The 22,034-nt window shown below is 49.6% G+C and overlaps 1 protein-coding gene across 1 annotated transcript in view; it reads right to left on the reverse strand.

Annotated features, from left to right (window-relative positions):
* SEL1L3 (SEL1L family member 3) overlaps positions 1 to 22,034 on the reverse strand; it is a gene marked incomplete in the record, with an annotated part of 122,634 nt that overhangs the window by 46,988 nt on the left and 53,612 nt on the right. The window contains 2 exon segments of the mRNA XM_014590294.2: positions 4,581 to 4,760; positions 6,749 to 6,960. Coding sequence (XP_014445780.1) covers positions 4,581 to 4,760; positions 6,749 to 6,960 — 392 coding nt within the window.

A 22,034-nucleotide genomic window follows, 5' to 3' on the forward strand; every position in this document is an offset into this window, starting at 1 on the left:
AGACCACGTGTAAGATCAGAGCTCGACTCCCGAGCTGACCCGTACACCAGGTGTGTGTGCACGTGCCAGTGATCCTGGCTAGCTGGAGGCAGGGAATCGCGGTGTGCGACCTGGTAGAGTGTGCCTAGCAATGTCTGTCTGTCTGTCTCTCACATGCATGAAATAAATGCACAAACATAAAAGGGACAGTCTTGGTGGCTCATTAAAACATGTTATGACCAGGCCAAGAAGCTGTGTCTTGAGAGGCTGGAGGGGTGGGGCTGGGGGGGGGGGGGGGGGTTGTGGGGGGGGGGGGGGGGGGGGGCCTGGTAGGAACCACCAGTCCTGGCCCCTGACCAGTTCCAGGGCTTCCTCTATTTCTGGGAGTTCGGTTCTGTTTTTGTTTGTTTGGGCATGTGTGTTCATCAGGGATTCCCGGTGTGGCTGGAGTGGGCGGACTAAGCAGGAACCATTCAGAGTTGGGGTTGGGGACCAGGTGCTGGCAGCAGTAACGCAATAGGACCCACATGAGAAGGTGCTGGGTATGCAGACTGCAAGCTCCCTGTGCGTGCTGGGCTCACACGTGTGTGCCAGAGGCCCAGGCAGAAAGACTGGGAATGGATGATGGTGCAGGCCATGACAGGAGTGCTTATCTCTGTCTCTCTCTCATGGAAGGAGTACATTAATAAACAGGAAGAGTTGATCGTGGGCAGTAGAGAACAGTAGAGAAAAGCCAGGCGAATGAATGCCTCCCATGCCGCATGAGCAGCTGGGCTGGGTCAGTCCTTCTTAACCATCACACCCCTCAGACCCCACGTGGGAGCCTCTGCAGGACTGTCCCATAAGCCCTGTGGACAACCCGCCTGGTCCCAGGGAGAAGAGAACAGGAAGGGACAGAACAAGTGACAAAGCACCAGGAGGGGGCATGTCAGTCTGCAACGGCTGCCATGATTGGGTGGCTTGAACAATGCATGTGTTTTCTCATAGCTCCAGTTCAAGATGTGGTCAGGTTTGGCTTGTGAGGTCTCTCTCCCTGGCTTACAGACGGCCGCTTTCTCTCTGTCCTCACACAGTTGTCCCTCTGTGTTGTCTGTGTCTTAATCTCCCCTTCTTACAAACACACCAGTCCTACGGGCTTTGTCCCACCTAACAGCCTTGTTTCAACTTAATCACCCACTTAAAGGCTTTCTCTCTAAGTGCGGTGGTGGACACTGGGATCTCAACCTATGAAATTAGAGGGGACATGGGTCAGCCCCAAGAGAAGGCCATTGCAGTGGCTCAGGGAGGGATGATGAGGGACAAATGCAGGTGGCTGGCAGTGGAGACAGAGATGGGAAGGAGAGACAATGGGCACTGGAAGCTGCTGGGGGCTGTGAGGATGGTGAGAGAAGGTTCCAGAAGGGATGAGAACCACCAGCTGCGGCATTGCAGGGAATGGAGAGGAGGCAAGGTGTCTTTTCTCTTTCAGTATGTCATGATTGCAGACAAGGATTTGTAAGAGACACCTCAGCCAGGCAGAAAGGTTTGAGTGCGCAGTCACTCGGTGACTCCCGGAAGGTGTAGAGCGAGAACAGAGGGTGGGGAGAGCGACTCGGGGGCGGGGGGGCAGAAAGAGAGGGCTCTTCGGGATTAAGACACAAAACCAAACAGAAACAGTGGCCATTGCCTTTTTGGTTTTAACCAGAAGCAGAGTCCTACTAAATCCTGAAGAAGTGACATCAAGAGAGTCTTAATAAAAAAAAATGAAATGATTTGTGAACCGCAGTTACATAAAAGAGAAAACAAAACAAGGACCAAGAACGGCATTATGGATGAGTCCTGCGTTTGCTAATTAGGGGCCTGGGTCTTCTTATCTCCTCATTTGCTACATTACGCTGGCGCATTAATAGATTTCACAACAAAAGGACATTTAAATCGACGCGTGACACCTGCTCACATCTCAACAAGCCATTCATTACACATTCTCGAGAAAATGAGCTATGCCACCACTCTTCTAACTGCATAATTCCTATCTGTGATTCTTAATCACACGACTTTTCAGCTGCAACACGGATCTTCCCTCCTCATCTCCTCTGGTTCTGACCAATTAAACATTTCCTTTCATAATCATAACATCTCACATGCCAGATCTTCAAAAGAAAAGAAGCTTGTTAGTAGCACACCATTTCCTGTTGCTAATGTATGCCGAATTAGAATTCTTAAAAATATAATATATACATATAGGACATTATTCATACATTCTGGCCTTCGTAGAGAGGTGACAGCAGTATTTTGTTTTTAATCTGGCTGTATTTTTTTGTGGCTTGGTTTTGTACAAATGTGTTTTCCAAAGAACTCCGTGTTTAGAAAGTAAAAAACAAAGCTTTATCCATTATAAATTAAGTGCTGTCGGATTTTGTACGTAGTTAATACACGCAGAAGGAAGACACGCATGCAGGAAAGGGTATGTACATCTATTGAGAAGGCATCACTATGTCTCCAGGAACTAGAATGTCTATATAGACAGCCCTTCTGGTGTTGAACAGCTTGGCTCATGTTTAACGCTCACTGACAGCATATGACTTTGAGTCATTTATTTCATAACGGTACAGCAGCCGCCATAGATTCCTTTTCCAGAAACCATCCGTTCCCAAAAATCAAAGCCTGCATTCTCCTCACTGTGGGTTTCTGAGCACAACCCAAGAGCAAAGCTGGAAAACGGCGGACTGGCTCGCAGTGAACTGCTCAGCCTCGGATTCAACAACCTGGTCTAGCCAGCCTGGTCCCTCAGACTGCTCATCAGGAAGGGAAAATCAAAAGTTTACAGCCTAGACCAGCACCGAGGCCAGCCACGTAGGTACGTAGTCTGTGGCCGCAGGAACCCTGCCCTCCCATTGGTTTGCATTTTATCTGTGTCAGCGTCATGTGATTGCAACAGAGACTCTACCTCTCAATTCCACCTCCTCAAGTGCTGGGGCCATGACAATACAGACTTAAAAGTACACTCCAGAAGCCCACGTCTTCATCCTTCATCGCCTGCTCCCTCTCAATGCAGGAGTGTATCGCCTAGGGGCTTTTCCTTTCATTCTTACACTACCACCTCTTCCTTAGACCCTGTTACAACTTGTCTTGGAAAGAAAACAAACCATTTGTGGGTCTAATGTAACACCTTACTTTTGTTTGTTTGTTTTAATAATTTTGCTATAGGGCATGTGTGCTCCCTGGAGAGAGAGAAAGTGAGAAATCATCACCCACTAGCAGGATGGCCACACCACAACCCCAGCACCTCCATTATCCTTGGGCATGCACATGTGCCCGGAGTGATTTCCAAGCCATGGGGTCCAGGACTCAACCCAAGCAGTCATCCACAGGGGATCCAGTCTCTTAACCTCCAGGTCACCTGCTGGCACACACACTATTTTTTTATTTTGGCAAATGTAAGCCCATGATCTTTACCCAGTGAACTGATAAGATTTGAGAGTCTACAAAAGTGGGGGCTGGAGTTGGAGCCCCTCACCCTGTCATTAATCCAGGACAGGCCAGCAGCGTCTTCGAACATCACACGCGGTTGTCAGTTACCTGGAGTCCAAGGCTAGCAAGGCCTATTCATCAACGAGAGGGAAACATTTCCCAAGGGCCCAGCAGTGAGAGCATAGCTGGGTATGGCACCTGCTTCTGTGTATGATAGACTCTGCTCATTGGTTAATACTAATGGGAGCCCTCAGAGCCTACGGTCCCCACTCGATTGCATTCAATCTACCCTCCCATCTCAGGGTCACGGCACCTCGCATGGTCTTGAAACGAAGACAAGATGCTTATGTTTGTGGTGTATATTTTTTGCAAAATCAAAATCTATCTTGGACCACATCTACCTTTGCACACCGGTCCTCCACTCATGAAAAGCTTTCCATGCGTCGGCATAGGACCACCTGTCTTCAGCCTACAGCATCGTCAGAACGCAGGATTGGAGGGTAGAAGAAAACTTTCTCTCCATTCAGTGAGGCTTTTCTTCTGAAGGCCAGTGAGCCAACCAGCCTCAGGCGCAGACACCTGAGATTTCTCAGGGAGCCCTGGAAAACAAGGCCGTAACCACTTCTCACTCCAGTACCTGATCTCCTTGGAGCGTGTGCTGGTCCAGGGGCGTCTTCGTGGCAATGTTGCTGTAGTAGGCATACGAGAGCTCCCAGTCCAGGGGGTAGCTGTCAATCCCCTGGTAGTGTTTGTACCCGAGATTCATCGCAGACAGCCTCTCACTGCCCTGGCCACCAACCAAACTATACAGCATGCCCTGTAAGGAAGAAATGGGCAAAGTGTCCAGGAGGTGTTAGACACTCAGAAAACCCTAGCACTGAAACGGCGTCTAGCCCAGTCCCTCCCCAGCATCCTAGCATTCCAGAAAAGCATTAACTTGTCTTTTTTTTTTTTTTTTTTAAATAAAATAAATTTTTTAAAAAGCCAACTCAGCTTTCTCACAGGTTACAGATTCCTAGCTATTTGTCCTGCCTACTAACAGCTTAACCTGCCCTGACTTTCGCCTTTTCTCGGGGATAGCAGGGACCTGTCACGCCATCTCTCATGGGAGCCCTGGAAAACAAGGCCGTAACCACTTCTCACTCCAGTACCTGATCTCCTTGGAGCGTGTGCTGGTCCAGGGGCGTCTTCGTGGCAATGTTGCTGTAGTAGGCATACGAGAGCTCCCAGTCCAGGGGGTAGCTGTCAATCCCCTGGTAGTGTTTGTACCCGAGATTCATCGCAGACAGCCTCTCACTGCCCTGGCCACCAACCAAACTATACAGCATGCCCTGTAAGGAAGAAATGGGCAAAGTGTCCAGGAGGTGTTAGACACTCAGAAAACCCTAGCACTGAAACGGCGTCTAGCCCAGTCCCTCCCCAGCATCCTAGCATTCCAGAAAAGCATTAACTTGTCTTTTTTTTTTTTTTTTTAAATAAAATAAATCTTTTTTAAAAAGCCAACTCAGCTTTCTCACGGGTTACAGATTCCTAGCTATTTGTCCTGCCTACTAACAGCTTAACCTGCCCTGACTTTTGCCTTTTCTCGGTGATAGCAGGGACCTTTCCTGACATATCTCATGGCCATCCGACCTAAGGATCCCTATTCTCTTCAGCTGTCCCCAACCTCACACTCTCAGAAGGTTAGTGCCGAAAGGTTTTTCAGAGATCAACTGGTCCAACTGCCTCATTTCGCGTCTGAGGAAACAGGCCCAGAAAGGGGATGTCATCTGTCCATGGTCAACCAGGCGCTTTGTGGTGGAGAAAGAAGTAGGGTTCTCTACACTGTCCATCTTTGCTTCAGAGACTTGCAATCATCCCATCAGTGAGACACGTCCACAGCACAGACATCATGAACGAGCCACCGAAAAGGAACCTGGAACACTGGGCAGGTCTAAATAGCCCGAGTCTCATCGAACCAGGGAGAAATCACCCTAGGTGCAAATCTGAAAATCCAAGTGGCCAGGGACATTCGATAGTACTGACTGCGACAGCCTGACTGTGCCCTGGGGTGCCCAGATTAAACATTATTTCTAGGGACGTCTGTGAGGGTGTTTCTAAATGAGATTAGCTTTATATTTATATATATATATTTTTTTTTTTTTTTCCCCAAGGAGGTATGTCGTCACCAGAGTGAGAGAGAGAGAGGGAAGTGGGGAAGGGCACCTCTACTCCACCCCTCACCATTGGGCATGGTCATGTTGTAATCCCTTCTCCCTCCTTTTAGGATTGTGGGCATACAAACATACACGCCTGGCATGTTTATCAACCTACCAGGTCCAGGACTCCAACCGTGTAGTTGGCCATGTAGGATCCAGAGCCTTAACAAGCCTGCCACTGGCTGGACCAAGATTAACATTTACTGGGGAAGTGAGTAAAGCAGACTGCTCTCCCAGCGTGGGTGGGCACCATGCCCTCCCTTCAGGGCCTGACAAAAGGCACAGGAGGAAGAACTCATCCCCTTTCTTCCTGCCAGCCTGCTTGAGCTGGGCATGGGTCTTTCCTGCCTTAGTCGGCATTTACCCATCAGCCCCTGGTTCTCCAGCCTTCACACTGAGACTGGAATGGACCACTGGCTTCTTGGCCTCCAGCCTGGAGACTGTAGATGTCTCGGTCTCTATAATTCTGTGAGCCAATTTTCCAGAACAAATCTCTTCCTGTATATTAATCCCATTGGCTTTGTTTCTCTGGAGAACCCTAAGACCCTTAGGAAAATTCTAAATGCTAAGTAAGTGGTATAATAAAATTTGGATTCAAAACCAAAAATGAAACTGCTAGGCTGTCTGGAAAGTCATGCCGTATTTTTCTGTTTTTCTATACAAATACACATCATGATTTCCCGACAATCCAGTCTCTGGAATGAGGTTTATCTTGGTGGCAGGCTGCTGGATGTAATGAAGCTTTGCTTAGAGGCCCATGACTTCACTCAGCTGAAAAGTAACAGGAGTAACAGTCCCAGCCCAGAGCAGTACAAGAACCAGGTAAGAGGCAGCTGGCCTTGAAGGATGGAGGTTCTGATGAACCCTACCCAACTGTTCCCGAGCTTGGGCGGCGATGCATCCCAAGGCAATGGCCAGAAATAAGCACAGAACCCTCTGTCACTCACTAAAAGCCGAGTCTCCTGTAGCAAACTCAGCCTCAGGACATTTCTCTTGGGTAGAAAGATGTTCAAAGGCTCCACAGAGCTGCACCTTGTCCTGTTTCACCGGGGACCCGAGAGCATTGCTCTGCAAATACAACGTAGGTGACCGATGTGCCTGGGACCCACAGAGTACTCTACCTGCAGCTGATCCCGAGGTACGTTTAATCCGGTTTCATAAAAGACTGCAAGGTAGTAGGATGCTTTATGGTACCCACAGCAGCTGGAGTCCATCAGCAAGGGAATGACAGAGCTAATTTGGTGAAGACCGTCAGCGCTGGACAGTCTCTTCGCAGCCTTCTCGAACATCCTCCCGCCGACGTCTAATACGGATTCATTGTGGTTCCTTGGCACTGTAAATAAGCCCAGAGCACACAGAATCAATTACTGTGGGATCGACATGGCCTTCGAAAGAGGAGCGAAAAGCCAATTAAGTCACCTGAGTTATTGATATGGTTGGTCCTGCAGTGCCTTGAAATATACCACCTTGCAGGGAGGGAAATGAAACCCTTCGGGAATGCCACGATGTCATTCTGTAAATAGTTTTTTCTCTGGCACTAAATGACAGCCTGGTACCCTGGGGGAGAGGAGGTGCCTTACATAGCCTCGAGAGTGCCTCGAGAGAGTAATTCACCCGGTGTAACTCACCACCAACTTGGGACACTGCAACTTTCAGACAGACTCTTTCCTGCAACTTTCAGACAGACTCTGTCCCTGTAAGGCTGTCTGAAGAAGAATGTGTTTTATCTCAAAAATAGTTCCTAGGTGCTGCTCTAAAAAGTTGGGGAAAGGACCATATTTTGAGATGTTTTCTGATCATCGTTTGGCTCCAGTTTTTCTCACTGGGCTCTAAGATAAGAAAAAGAGTAAGGCAACTTTCATCGAAGACTGACAACATGCCAGATATTGGGGTGACTTCTGGTGCGAATCATGTCATTTCACTGCTGTGGTGTTGGGAGGCAGCTACCTGTATCATTAGGTACCATTGTTTTCAGACGAGATCCAGGTCTGGAGATGTGACGTCACTTGTCTAGAGTGCCAAAGCAGCGAAGGGACTGAATTCAGCTTTGAACTCAGCTTTGCTGGTCACTTGAGCCAGAGTTCATACTCTCCTGCTCCCCTTAACTTCTAATGAAAAGGCAACCCAATGCCTTAATAAGTGCTTTCCTGGGACCAGCAGTTAGCATAATGGCTATGTCTCTGGACTCCAATGTAGTTGACCATGGTTTGAGTCCCAGACCCGGTGGCTAAAACTCATGCCGGGCACGTGTGTGTGCGTGCCCAAGATCCCGAGAGGAGAATGGAGGAGAAGGGATTACGGTGTGGCCATCCCTCCTGGGGATGATTTCTCGCTTTCTGTCTCTCTGTCTCTCTTTCTTTCTGGAGAGCGCACACACCCTACAGCAAAAAACAAAACAAAGCAAAAAAAAACAAACAAACAAACAAAAAACACCTCTCCAAGCAAACAAACAAACAAACAAAAAAGATCTTATACAAAAAAAAAAAATTAATAAATAAGTGCTTTCCTGCCATGGAAATACAACTGCTTTAAGGTATTGAGGCCTCCCTTTGTGTGACCCTCCCATCAGCCTGTAAGCTGATCACATGTAAGCCCAAACGAGCATGTTTTGTGGTGTCATTGTTGGAGTCTTGTAAACTTCTAAAGTCTGTGTTCATTCTTCATCTCTTTCTCTCTCTCCTTTTAAAGGTTTTTTCCATAGGGTGCATGCACTCGCCAGAGAGACGGTGAGAGGGAAATAAGAAATCATTCCCCAGGGGGAATGGCCATGTGGCAATCCCTTCTCCTCCATTTTCCTCCTGGGATTTTGGGCAAGCATGCACACATGCCTGGTGTCATTTTCAAGCCAGGTCAGGGATGCGAACTGTGGTTGGCTGTGTGGAAGTCCAATGCCTTAACCACTGCACCACCCGTTGGCCCCTCTCTTGCTTATTAATTCCACCAATGAATGTGTCCTTTCCATTGCATGCACGGCACTATCCTAGCTGCTGTGTGATGAAGGACAGTGTAGTACTGCACAGATGTCAGACGTTTGAGACTTGAGGGTCCATCGGTGGCACAGTGGTAAACTGTGACTCTCTGCAAGGCTGACCCAAGCAGGAAGGCTGCAGGTTCACGGCTGGAGACGGCCCTGAGTATCGGGCACGTACGCCCATGATTCGAGGCTGGATGAAGCTGGGTTGGATTACAGTGTCAAGACCCCACTGGGGAAGCTGTCTCTCTCTGTGTTTCTTTCTCTCTTACTTATGGAAGAAATAAATATGCTTTTAAAGAATACTTAAGTTAATGTAAACAACATCTACTTGAACGTGATGTTTTATGTCTAATTTAGATGAAAATTTTATCTGCCTAAATGTAAAAATGTTATGTCCAACATTTTTCTTTTATTTTCCTTGTTTCATCCAAACTAAAACTGTTAGAGCTGGCCCTGCCACGTAGTGGCTAAGAAAGCTAAATCCCACATGGCTGGACACGATTTGAATCCCAGCCCCAGTGGGTTGAAAACATACTGGGTATATGCACATGCGTGTCCCAAATCCCCACAGGATGGAAAAATGGAGAAGAGATTGTCTTCTGACCACACCCTATTGGGAGGTGGTTTCTACTTCTCTCCCTCTCTCTCTCTCTTTTTTTTTTTTTAGGTGAGCACACCCACTCTCTGGCAATGAATAAAAAACAAAAAACAAAACAGAAAACAAAATCAAACAGAAAAATGTTTCTTTTTTTTTTGTCGTTGTTGTTGTTTTTGTTTTTGAGAGGTTTTTTGCTATAGGGCACGTGTGCTCGCCAGACAGATAGAGAGACAGAGAGACAGAAAGCGAGAAATCACCCCCCAGGGGGGATGGTCATGCCGCAATCCCTTCTCCTCCATTCTCCTCTCGGGATCTTGGGCACGCATGCACACGCGCCTGGCGTGAGTTTTAAGCCACCAGGTCCGGGATGCAAACTGCGGTCGACCACGTGGGAGTCCAGCAACATAGCCATTACGTTAACTGCTGGTTCCCAAGAAAAATGTTTCTTAAATAAACTTTCAGAAGCAACAAGAAACTCACTTGCATCAGGGCTCCACCCAGGAATGAACAGAGAAGAATTTCCAATGTGGAGAGATTCGTGATAGGGCTTATTTTAGAGTAATTTCTTGCCTCTGTCCACACTAACACTGAGGTGGAGATGGGAAACACCCATTGACGAAAGTGTGAAAGCTGACACCGTATTTCTGAGCTTGCTCTGGTCCTTCTGGGCACTTGAGTGGGGTGGGTGTCCCTGAGAGGAGCACACTGAATGTGAATTGCAGACCCCAGGGCTGTGGGAAGGAGCATGTCCACCACTCGAGTGGGGTGGGTGTCCCCGAGAAGAGCACACTGCACATGAATTGCAGACTCCAGGGCTGTGGGAAGGAGCATGTCCACCACTGCTCTAGCCCCGGGGCATTGTCCAGCCGCTGGCTCCCAAGCACCTGGCCCAGCGATGCTGGAAAAATCACCTGAGTGAACAATTAGAATTTGCTCCTTTTTCTGTGTGTGTGTGTATATGTGTATAAACACACACACATATATATAAACATAGATAGTTATACATATTTATATAAACATATATGTATGATATATAAACATATATAAAAACATATATATAAACATATACTTCTCATTTATGAGAGAGAGTATTCGCTAAGAAAATAGCTGCTTGTTATTAAAAACAATCCAAACAATGCAGATCTGTGTAAACTAAAAGAGAGGTCCCCGCTTCTCCAATCCTTCTTTAATAGCAAAGATAAACAACCTTAAAAGCTTGGTATGCGTGCTTCAAGACGTTCCCTGGCGCATGCGATAGTTCACACACATCCATGTGCAGATGCACGCCGTCTCTTCCCCCACTGGCATGTCATAAAAGCCGTGTAGATTCTGCCTCTCAGCTACGTAGCACGGGTATCTCTCTGTGGCTGTCAGAAGCTCATGCTTTCCTTCCTTTTCTAAAACTTTTATTTTCTTATTTCTTATTGACAGGACCTGTATGTCTTTGTGGGACACGGTACGTTTTTGCAAAGCGTGCACGCAGTGAGTGAGTATCAGGTCAAGGCTGTTACCGTAGTCGTCATCTTCGACAAAGAACGTGATGCTATGCACCTTCGATTTCTGTTTTTTTTTTTCTCATTCTTTCTAGTACTTCAACAGCATTGCATTCTAAGCTGTACTGTTCTCTCAACTAGTTCTCTATTTTTAGACTGTTGGGTTGTTTCCAGTGGTTTTGCTCTAACCAACAACATGGCAATGAACATCCTGGAACATTTCCCACTGCTCATCTGCTGGGATACACCTGAATGAGAATATCGTTTTCCACCAGGAGTCTAGGGATCTCGTTTTTTGGATTTTCCCTTCACGTAGCCGAAAGAAGAATTGCGTCCTACTCAACCCTTAGCCACGCTGACAACCATCTCCACCGGAATCAGACGCACCATAGTGCTCAGAGTTGCAGAATAAATTCTACGGCTACTCATTCCTAGATTTACGTTTAAATACGTGTTCATCTCAGATGCCCCTCTGTGCACGTTCCCAGCAAAGCAACATCCACATTTGGTTAATGATTCGTCCCTGCCTCACCTCCTCTGCCAAATGCCAGAGAGGACAAGTTTTGCCTGAGTACCCACAGCCCTGAGCTGGGTGGGCTCAGAGGAGAGAAGAGATTGCTAACCAAATGAAGCTTCAAATGAAACACTTGCCCTTCTGACCCCTGGCACGGACCCCCAGGAATCATTAGCAGAAGAGTCCAGGTAGCTGCGATTCCTGGAGAATGAGGAGCAAATGCGGGGGGCAGGGGGTGGATCCTTCACAAACTTCAACTCCTGCACACAGAAAGCTTCGCAGGTTCAAACCTAGGCAGGGCGGTGGGCTTTCTTATTTCTTTTGTATATTAAAATTCCTAGTTTCCCCCCAAAGGATTGCCAGTCAGAATTTCCTCTGCAAACGAATCTCAACCATTTCTGCACTGGTGAGTAGAATACAAAATAATAATTCTAAGGTTACGCTGCTCGTTTTGCGCATTTGCTCAAGTCTGCGTTCCAATCATTGTCCTAAAAGTCCAGGCATGATGTCTTTGGTGAGAACGTGAAACTGGCCGTTTCGAAGTCAGTGCAATGAAACTGTTCCTTTCACCCATCTGGGTTAGCATATGCACTTTTTTCCTAGACAGTCTCTAACTAAAAACATGCCTCGTTTATGGAGATTAATGGTATAATGAAGAAACAAACAAACAACGTTGAAGAAGTTGCTTCTCCGTTCCTTTCTTTCTATGGGAGCTAAGTAACTCGAACCACCACACCATGAACTGGCCCTCACTGTTCCCAAGAAGCACAGTACTGCTTATTTTGCTTCTATTTCTTTCTTATAATATACGCTAAGGTCGTTTTTGTGTATTTATTCTGAGGAAAAGCAAAAAGCAGAATATGAGGAAGTCACCTCTTGCTGAGGGGCTCAGAGCTGGGCCCGGGGTCTGCCTGAGAGTTCAGGAGAAGGGCACCCTCATTCCGTGTGCGAGAACGGACATATCACTAGGGAAGACGTTTTCAATCCTTAGCTTCCAAAAGGTGCAATGCATTCAAAGTTGAAGTTGAAAGGGGAAAAAACGCAAAAGGAGGAAATGTCATTTAGTCATAAAAAGGAATGACTGCCAAGTTTACTGATTTAAAAAAGCATAGCTCAGAGCCCGGCCCCGCAGCCTCGTGGTTAAGGAATCTGGATCCCTCAGGGCCAACCACAGTTTGAAACCCAGCCCTGGCCACACAAAAGATACACCAAGAGTGTGTGCATGCATGTCCCCAACCCCCCAGGACGGAGAAATGAAGGAGCTGGCGTTGCAGCGTGGCCATGCCTGACGAGGGAGGAGTGCTTTCTCTCTCTTTCTCTGTCTCTCTCTGGCAAGCACACATGCCCTCCGGCAATTAAATAAATATTAAATTTTTGAGAGGTTTTTTCTTTTTTTTTTTTTTTTGAGAGATTTTCACTGTAGGGCGCGTGCGCTCGCCAGACAGACAGAGAGAGACATAGAGACAGAAAGCGAGAAATCACCCCCCAGGGGGGATGGTCACACCGCAATCCCTTCTCCTCCATTCTCCTCTCGGGATCTTGGGCACGCACGCACACGCGCCCGGCGTGAGTTTTAAGCCACCGGGTCCGGGACACGAACCGCGGTCGACTACGTGGGAGTCCAGCGACATAGCCATTACGCTAACTGCTGGTTCCCAATATTACATTTTTTAAAACTCTAAAACATGGCACATTCCTCATTTACATTCCGATCCACTGAGCCTCTCTGGGCTCCTGAGATGGGAGGAACAGGCTTATTTTGCTCTTAAAAGTAAATTATTGTGGCTTAGCCAGGGTACCTTAAGCAGCAGGGCACCCCAGGGTGAGGCTGGGCCACATGGGGGGCCCAGGTTCGGATTCCAGACTGATCCGAACAGCCTGCATATGGCGGTGGACCTGCGGGCCTACCTGGGAGGACACGGCAGAGGGCCTTCATGGCAGGACCCTGTCGAGGTGCCTCTCCTCCACAACCCCGCTTCTTCTTGCTCGCTCTCAACAAAAACATAAACTCTTTGTGCTTTTCTGTACTGGGCACATTTTCAGATTTTTACATGCCATTTCCCCCTCTCCTCCTCCCCTCCTCCCTCCCCTCCTTCCTTCCTTTCATTCTCCCTCCCTCTCTTCACAACAACGACTCTCTGAGCAGGAAAAAACAGAGCTCGTTCTTTTTCTCCTTCATCCTCCGTGTATTTTTAAAAGCCTCTAATGCCTGCTTTTTAAAATAAATAAATAATAAATAAATGCAGATGACGGGTTTTCCACCACCGACAGGGAAAGCAGCTCTGAGAAGGAAATGGGACCCTGGTGTTCTCCTGTGACATAGTGGTAGTCCTGCATTTTCGGGGCACCAAATAAGCATCGCAATCATGGGCAAAAATAAAGTTAAAATCGAACCATGGCGATGCTACTGCCGGCAGCACCCTTGGCATATCGCGCGGGGACACCTCTTCCCTACCGCCGGCACTCCGGAGCCTGGGCGGAAGGCAGACAGTGGCCCTGAAGGGACAGCACAGATGGGTCAGCCCCGGGAAGCAGCCCACCTCAGGCCTGGCCTCCTCCCAGAGAACCACTCATTGGCAGACCGCGGGCTTCCTCTAGCTGCAGGTACCGGCTCGGGGGCTCTGCAGTGCCTGGTGGAGGGCGGCGGCAGGGAAGGGAGAGCATAGCTCTGCCCCTGGGGCAGATGTCCGAGGGCCATGCTGGCCGGCCTTGCTCCCCTGTCCCTCCCACCTTCATGACACCTGCTCGGAGCTCTGGACCATGCCGGCCTGTCTCCAAGTCTTTGTGTCCTTTGTCACTGCTCCTGCCACAGCCAAGTCTGGCCTGGAGCCCCGCTAGCCACGGCCACTCCTGCAGGCTCTCAGCAGCCCAGCGCCTCTCACCGCCTCTGCAGATGCCAGAGCCGTCCGAAGCATTTCTGAGTCTGAATGGCTTCGTTTTGACAAGGAGAGTACACAAATGTCATCGCCAGGGTGACCATTAAATGATAGAAAAGTGCACGCTACCCACCCCGTCCTCGCATGGGAAAAGCAAAGGCAAGAGGGCAGCATCTGGCTCGGGCAGGAGCTGTTTCCCTAGAGAAGAAGCCTCCCAGGAGACAACGGCGAGGCCGCCAGCGAGCATGCGCCCCCTGAAGCTCCAAGCAGGGAGTCCTGGGCTGGACGTCACCCCAGGGCCTGGACAGAAACGCACGTAGGGCCAGAGCAGCACAGGAGGGTTTCCATGCCAAGCAATGAGATCGGGATGCAGAGCGACGGGTCTGAATGTCAGAGGCGGGAAAGGAGTCCGGCCCCCGTGTGATGCGCTGAGCTGGGTACCCCAAGGAACCCGCCGTCTCTACTTCAAAGGCACGGCGGCTCTGAGGGCGAGGACAGTCCTGCTGGATGTTGGAGTGGAAAACAGCAGTGGGAACGTTTCATACCAGGTTAGCACGTCAGCTGTCAGCATTGCACCAGCCTCTGCCCCCTGGCAGCTGGCAGAGAACTGTGTGTGGGCTGGTCCGCTCTTTCCACCAGGGCCTCACACAGAGCCGCGAGGCGCCCAGCACAGGAGTCCCAAATAGAGTTCGCGTGTACCTCAGGGCTCTTCTACACCTGGGCCCCACGTATCTGAGCAACGAGGCTGCAGATCACACCACGCCGAGAACCGTGAGGCCTGTATTTCTAGACTTCGGCTGTACACGAGCGTGCACAGCCCAGGAGGGGATCCCAGCCTGCTCTTGCTGACAGAGAGTGGGGAGCTGGCAAACACGGCCCTCTGCACTGGGAACAGAGCTGTGTTGACAGAGGTATTTACAGAGACAGGACGGCAGCTTCATCAAGAAGCAGAGAGATGACAACAGTGTGAAGAGGGAGAGTAAGCGCAGAGAACTCCCAGTCGGGATCCGACCCACAGCTTGGCTAACGTGCACCTCGAAGCCGTGTCTCCTGGAAGTGGAGTTCCTTGCTCCTCCAGGGACTCACTGGCCCAGTGAAGATACCTGGGTGCTTACAGTCCCTTTCTTGCCCGGCTGCGTGCAGGTGCTCCACGGAGCTGCTGAGGCGAAGCCCTTCAAAGGAAACGCAGGCCCTGCTCTTGTCTGCAAGGATGTCTAAACCCTAGGGTGAAACCAGCCAAGAAAAGCAATCATCCTAATGTAGGAAGAGTGACCATTTAAAGGGGCACCACACCTATGCAGTGGCCTGGGAGCGGAGGAGGAACTGTGAGCCCGGGTAGACGGGGATGTCCCGAAGAGGCAGTAGTTGGCCTGGGACATGGAGCCTGTTCGCCAGGCAGGCAAGAAGAGGAGCGTGTGGGGGCAGCAGGGAATGTTCTTTGAAGACTGTGGGGCACACGTGTACCACACAGGGTGGTCAGAAGAAGGGGAGGTCCATTGAGGAGCTACCATGTGCCCATCACCAGGACAGGCATGGTGGAGAATGATGAGCTTAACCAGGTACTCCCACACCTTGCACTACCCTGAGGGACTCGCAACTGACCGAGTGATACAGACACGCGTAGAAGCAAACAGGTGTAATCCAGGCAGGGTGAGATCTGGTCGGGCAAACCCGCCTCTATGGTCCACGTCCTTTCTGTGCCTGAGGCTCTTGCATAGACACACTGTCGCTCCATAAAAGCATTACTCTGATTTCCAACTACACCAGACTTTCTCCAGCCCATAAACAGCTGCACGAAAACACATTCCAGTCATACGGATGGCAGCTATCCAAAAAAAAGGACATAACAACTATTGGCGAGTATGTGGAGAGACTGGAACTTCTGTGTGCTATGGACGCAAACGTGAGATGGTGCAGATGCCCTGGAACACAGCATAGAGGGGCCTCCAAACGTTAAACACAGAATTACCTCAGGACCCACGACTGCACCCCTGGAAGCATACCCACCATACTGCGAGCCGGGGAGAAAGCGGTATTTGTACACCCACATCATAGCAGTACAGGCAGGAGAGGTGAAAATAACCTAAATGCCCAGCAGGAAACGGATGGCTACAGAACTGTGGTACAGACACACAAGAGGATATTATTCAGCTTTTAAAAGAAAAGAATTTTTTAAAATTATTTAACTCCATCATCATTACTATTTATTAATTTGCTACAGGGCACACACACACTCACCACAGAGAGAGAGAGACAGAGAGACAGTGAAAAAGCAAGCCACCAGGTCTGGGACTTGAACCATGGTCAGTCATATGGAAGTCCAGTGCCTTAGCCACCACACCACCTGCTGGCCCCAAAAAGAACTTCTTGTGATGGTTGTGGCAATGAATTTCCATGGCCAACTCCATGGTTTGGGTCCCAGACCCGGCAGCCTGAAGATCACACCAGGTATGTGTGTGTGTGCGTGCCCAAAGTCCAGAGGATAGAATGGCGGAGAAAAGATTGCAGCGTGGCCATTCTCACTGGGGGATTTCTTACTTTCCCTCTCTGTCTCCTCCTGGTGAACACACATGCCTTATGGCAAAAAAATCTTTAAAGAAAGGGGGGAGGTGAAATTCTGACACATACTATAACATATAATATATATATTTTTAAGTTTTGCTATAGGGCATCTGAACTCACTGGAGAGAGACAGAGAAAGAGAGAGGAAAAGTGAGAAAGCACTCCAGGGAAATGGCCATGCCTCAGTCCCTTCCCCATTCTCCTCTTGGGATTTTGGGCTTGCGCGCACACACCGTGAGTGTTTTAAGTCACTGGGTGCAGGACTTGAACCACACAGTGGGCCATGAGTGATCCAGCTGCCTTAACCACCATGCCCCTGGCTGGCCCAATGATGTCCTTCAGGACATTATGCTGAGTAAAAATACGTCAGTGACAAAAAGGCAAATGCCGTAGGATTCCACTGACATGAGGAAACTAAAGCAGTCAAACAGAAACAGAAATTGTTGCAGGATCTGCAGGGGAGGCCGGGGCATGGGGAATTGCTCAGGGGCTGCAGAATTTCAATTTTGCAAGATGAAAAATGTTGGGAGGTCTCTTGCAACAATGTCAATACACTTAAGGCCGCTAAAGTGTACACTTAAAAATGCTGAGGCTGGTAGATTTTATGCTACATGAATTTTAGCTCGAATGGAAACAAAAAATAAATGAAAAGTTGCAGCTTTGAAAGAGTACGGGTGATTCTCTTTTGTAGTAGAAAAACAGAGTTGTTGGGGGACACTCGAAAGCAGTGGTCACCGCTGGCCTCACTGGAAGGGGGGACAGAGGACGTCCTTTCCACATTCCTACTGTGGTTAGTGAAGCCAAGCCTCCCCGCTCTCCAGCCCTGCTGCAACGCCCTGCAATGTTCTCGTCTTTCCTTTGAAGTGTGTTGTTGCCTAAGAGGGAGAGCAGGTGAGCCACATAAAGTCACAGTGCGGGGGAAACCTGCTCAAGTCTGAAACATGCATATGAAGCACCCTGGAAGGGGAGTGTCAGCCTTACCCAGGAGATGCTGCCAGGGAGAAAGACGACTCTTTTTTTTGGGGGGGGAGGTGATTTTTGCTATAGGGTGCATGCGCTCCCCAGAAAGAGACAGAGAAAGACAGAGAGACAGAAAGTGAGAAATTACCCCCCAGGGGGATGGCCACACCGCAATCCCTTCTCCATTCTCCTCTCAGGATCTTGGGCATCTTAAGCCACCGGGTCCAGGACTCAAACCGCGGTCGACTACATGGGAGTTCAGTGACATAGCCATTACACTAACTGCTGGTCCCAAGACGACTCCCTTACAGAGGACCCAACGTGACAGACCCAAGCCTGACACCATCTTCTTTGTTAAAAATTCCAGAAAAATGATTTCACAAATTCTCTTTAGGAGGCTAGGGGAGGCTGATGTTTTTCTTTTTATTAAGGTTAAAAACGCTTATTCGGGGGCTGGCCCCATAAGCCTCGCAGTTAAGGGAACTGGATCCCACATGGCCAAACCATGGTTTGAATCCTGGCCCTGGAGTCTTGAAAACATGCCAGGCATGTGTGCGTGCAGGTCTAAAATCGCAGCAGGATGAAGAGAAGGAGGAGAAGGGAAGGTGGTGGAATCACGCCCCACCGGGGGTGCTTCTCCCGCTCTGTATCCCGTCTCTCTCTCTGGCAAGCGCATGCACCCTCTGGCAGTTAAAAGAAGAGGATAATTTGGGGCTAGCCTGTGACTTGGTGCTTCAGAGTTGGATCCCACATGGCCAACGGCACAATTCGAGTTCCTTGAAAAACACGCTGGGTGTGCATCCATGCGTGCCTGGAATCCCCAAAGGAGGGAGAAGGGAAGGAGAAGGCTTTGTGGCATGACTGCTCGCCATGGGGGGTGCTTTCTCCCTCTCCAGCCCTCTCTGTCTCCGGTTGCAGGCAAGCATACATGCTCTCTGGCGAATTATTTTTTTTAAAAAAGAAAGGATAATATTCCAAAACAATAATAATAACAAGCTCCGTCAAAACACAGTGTCAGTCGGGGCCAGCAGGTGGCGTGGTGGTTAAGGGCACTGCACTCCCATGTGGCTGACTACAGTTCAAGTCCTGGACCTGGCCTGGAGGCTTTCTTTTTCCCTCTTTCTTGGACCTGGTGGCTTGCTTTTTCACTTTCCCTCTCTCTCTCTCTCTCTTTCTCTGTGTCTCTTTCTGGTCAAATTAAAGTAAATGACTAAAGCTAAAATAAAAAATAATTCTTAAAAAGAACCAAAACAGTGTCAGTTGGGCTTACAGGAGGCACTCGGTGGGTGCTGGTTCAGTGGACGGATGAATGAATGAAACGCTGTGAGTGACTTCAGAGCACACAGACTGCTCCCAGGCTGTGCTGGGCCCCCATTCAGTCCCCCCAGCAACAATTCCAAGCATCTGGCCTCTGACACCTCAGCCTATCTCATCGCTGAGCTCAGACACGAAAGCCGTGATATGGGGAGGAGGTTCTAGTAACGTGGCTTCATCAGCAGGGCGGGGCAGGGCAGGGCAGCCGCAGAGAAGACAGTGCAAACATCCCCATTAACTACGGTTGTCCAGGCACGTCCGAGCCAGCCAGACCCCAGGAGCACGTCAAACATGGAAGGGGGCGTTGAGGGACCAGGGATCACAGCAGTCTTACCGCTCTGTGGTGTGCGTGTGTGTGTGCCAGAGGGAGTATGCGTTCATGAGAGAGACAGAGAGACAGAGAGAGAGGGAAAGCGAGAAAGCATCCCCCGGGGAATGGTCACCCCGCAATCCCTTCTCCTCTCTCTCCCCCACCGTTAGGGATGTTGTGCACACTCACACATGTACTGAGTGTGTTTCTCAAGCCACCAGGTCTGGGTCTCAAACCAACCGTTCGCCATGTGGGATCCACCTGCCTTAACCACAGGTGGTGGAGTCACTTGCTAATTTACTTTTTATAAGAGGCCAAAGGCAGGATACGTTTAAAATGTAAACATTTATTTTTTAAAGAATTATTTTATTTAACTTTATTTATTTATGTATTTATTTTCATTTGTCCACAGAGGGACAGAGTGAGAGAGAGTGAGAGAGGGAAAGTGAGAAAGCAAGCTGCCAGGTCTGGGCTTCCAACCGTGGTCAGCCACGTGGGAGTCCAGCACCCTTAACCACCATGCCACCTGCCAGCCCCAAATGCAAACATTTTTTTCCTTCAATTTACAAAATCAAGTTTCCTGCCATTTTCTCAGGCTCGTTAGGAAACCGGATACAACTGCTGATGCCAGTCTCCCCCAGGCTGGCCAGAAGATGCCATTGGGCCCCGGCAAGGGCACCGTGCCAGGCGGGGATGAATGTGAATGAGGCTGTGCTCTGCAGGAGGCTCCCGGGCTGCCCACTGGAGCCTGGAGAAGCAGGTGCCGAAGGGAGAACGTGGCTCAGAGATTCGCCGGCCTCCTGCTCTTCCTCCCACCTGCTCCAGGCCCCGAGGAAAAGGCAGCCAGAAAGGACCGCAGGTGGCCGAGTGGCCCCGGGGGGAGAAGCCGTGGCGGCAGGGCAGATGTGGCAGGCACAGCCCCTGGGAGCGTGCGGCCTGGCCCTAAAATGCCCGAGTGGCAGATTCGGCACAAACAGTGGCAAATTCAGCTGTGGGCCCTCCTCCCGCCACTGGAGGGGGCCCGGAGCCCGGCAGGTCGGCGATCAAACAGCTGAGCAAGACGCCCACTAAGTCTAAAGTTTGGGAGCTCAAGGTTTGGTTTTTAATTAGATTCCATTTCTAGGCCTCCAGGGAGAATAAAATAATTCTAAATTCTTATAAACAAACTTTTGAGCTATAAAAATAACATGAAAACACTCTTATTGAGAGTATTTACTTAAAAAAGAATGTTTTGCGAAAATGATTCACTCCTGCTCCCAATGTGCAAAACTATATTTAAATATGACCAGAAAACTCATAAAACCAGTCTTTTTTGTTTTGTTTAAATTTTCTGAGTGGGCATGCTCTCACCAGAGAACAGACAGACAGCAAGCTCCAACAGGGCATGGGTACACCGCATCCCTTCCCTATATCTCTACCCCATCGGAGCGAGGAGTGAATGCACACGAATGCACACACGCCTGCCCTGTCCTTGAGCCCCCAGGCTGGGATTTGAACTGCGGTTGGCTGTTAGGGATCTAACTCCCTGTGCATAGCACTTCACCACCACACTACAGACCTGGCCCCTCCTAAGAACGACTTTGATGTGGATGTGGTCTGAGCTGATTTAACCCAAATTACCCAACATACAGCTAACTCTTTTTCTAGTCCATCTATCTTGAGGGTGGGCTGGGGTGGCCCCACCAACTCTCAGACTGACAAAGCCTGAAGTGATCTCTACCCAGTAATGACAGCAGTAACCTTGACACAGCGGTGGTCATCAACCAGGAGCTGTTTGGCCTCCTCGGGGACATCTCGAGACGTTGTTGGAGGGAGGAGTATTGCTGGTAGCAGCCGGAAATGCAGCCAAGCCTGTGGTGTGCAAGGCAGTCCCCCCCACTACCACATACACACACACACACACACACACACACATACACGATAAAGCTCTCTAGTGCAAAATGTCAGTAGTGTTGAGTTGGAGGGACCCTTCTTACATGGGGCTTACTTTGAGCGGATCCTTTACTAAGGTTTTGTGTGTTTGTTTTCAATGTACTTATTTATTCCTTCCATGATCAAGAGAGACAGAGACAGAGAGGAAGACAGCACCCCCACTAGGGTCTTGACATGACAATCCACCCCCAGTTTCAGCCAGCCCTGAATCATGGGGTACACTCAGCACTGAGTACTGGTGCCCAGGGAGGTCTCCAGACACAAACCCAGAACCTGTTCTCGTGGGTCAGCCTCTCAGGGCATTGTGCTTTTCCACTGCGCCCCCATTGGTCCCCTGCCCCGAGTATTTTCTGTTCTGTCTCTCAGATCACTTACTCCAGCACTAGGACACCGGTACTGTGATCATCCCCAGGCTCAGAGAAATGGAGTAGCTTGTCCAAGGCCAAGTGAGTGGTAAGTTAAAGCAGGAAACAGGCCACCTGGCTCCAGGGGCTACGCTGTCACAGGGCAGGACACGGCCTCCCAATTCCTTGTTCCCTTGGCCCACACCCAAGTAGTCACAGAGTCCTTCAGAGCCAGCCTCTCCCTCCTTCAGTGCTGTGTCCACCACTCCGTCCTGTAGCCCCCGACCCCTCCAGCATGATGACGCACTCCATGTTTCCAACTCCACGTCCTCTAGTTCCCCGCTCCCATTCCACCGCACAGCTACCAGAGTGAACGCAAAATCAGATCGGATCAAGCCTCCTTCACCTGCCTGGAACCCTCCCATGGGTCCCCGTCACCAGCAACACACAGCCAACACTCTGCTGGGTGGCATCTGAGGCTAGCTGGAGCCATCAGCCTCTGAGGCTACTCCTGCCTCACCACACCCTTG

Source organism: Tupaia chinensis, unplaced genomic scaffold (genome assembly GCF_000334495.1).
Source record: "Tupaia chinensis unplaced genomic scaffold, TupChi_1.0 Scaffold000426_1, whole genome shotgun sequence".
Lineage (NCBI taxonomy): Eukaryota > Metazoa > Chordata > Mammalia > Scandentia > Tupaiidae > Tupaia > Tupaia belangeri.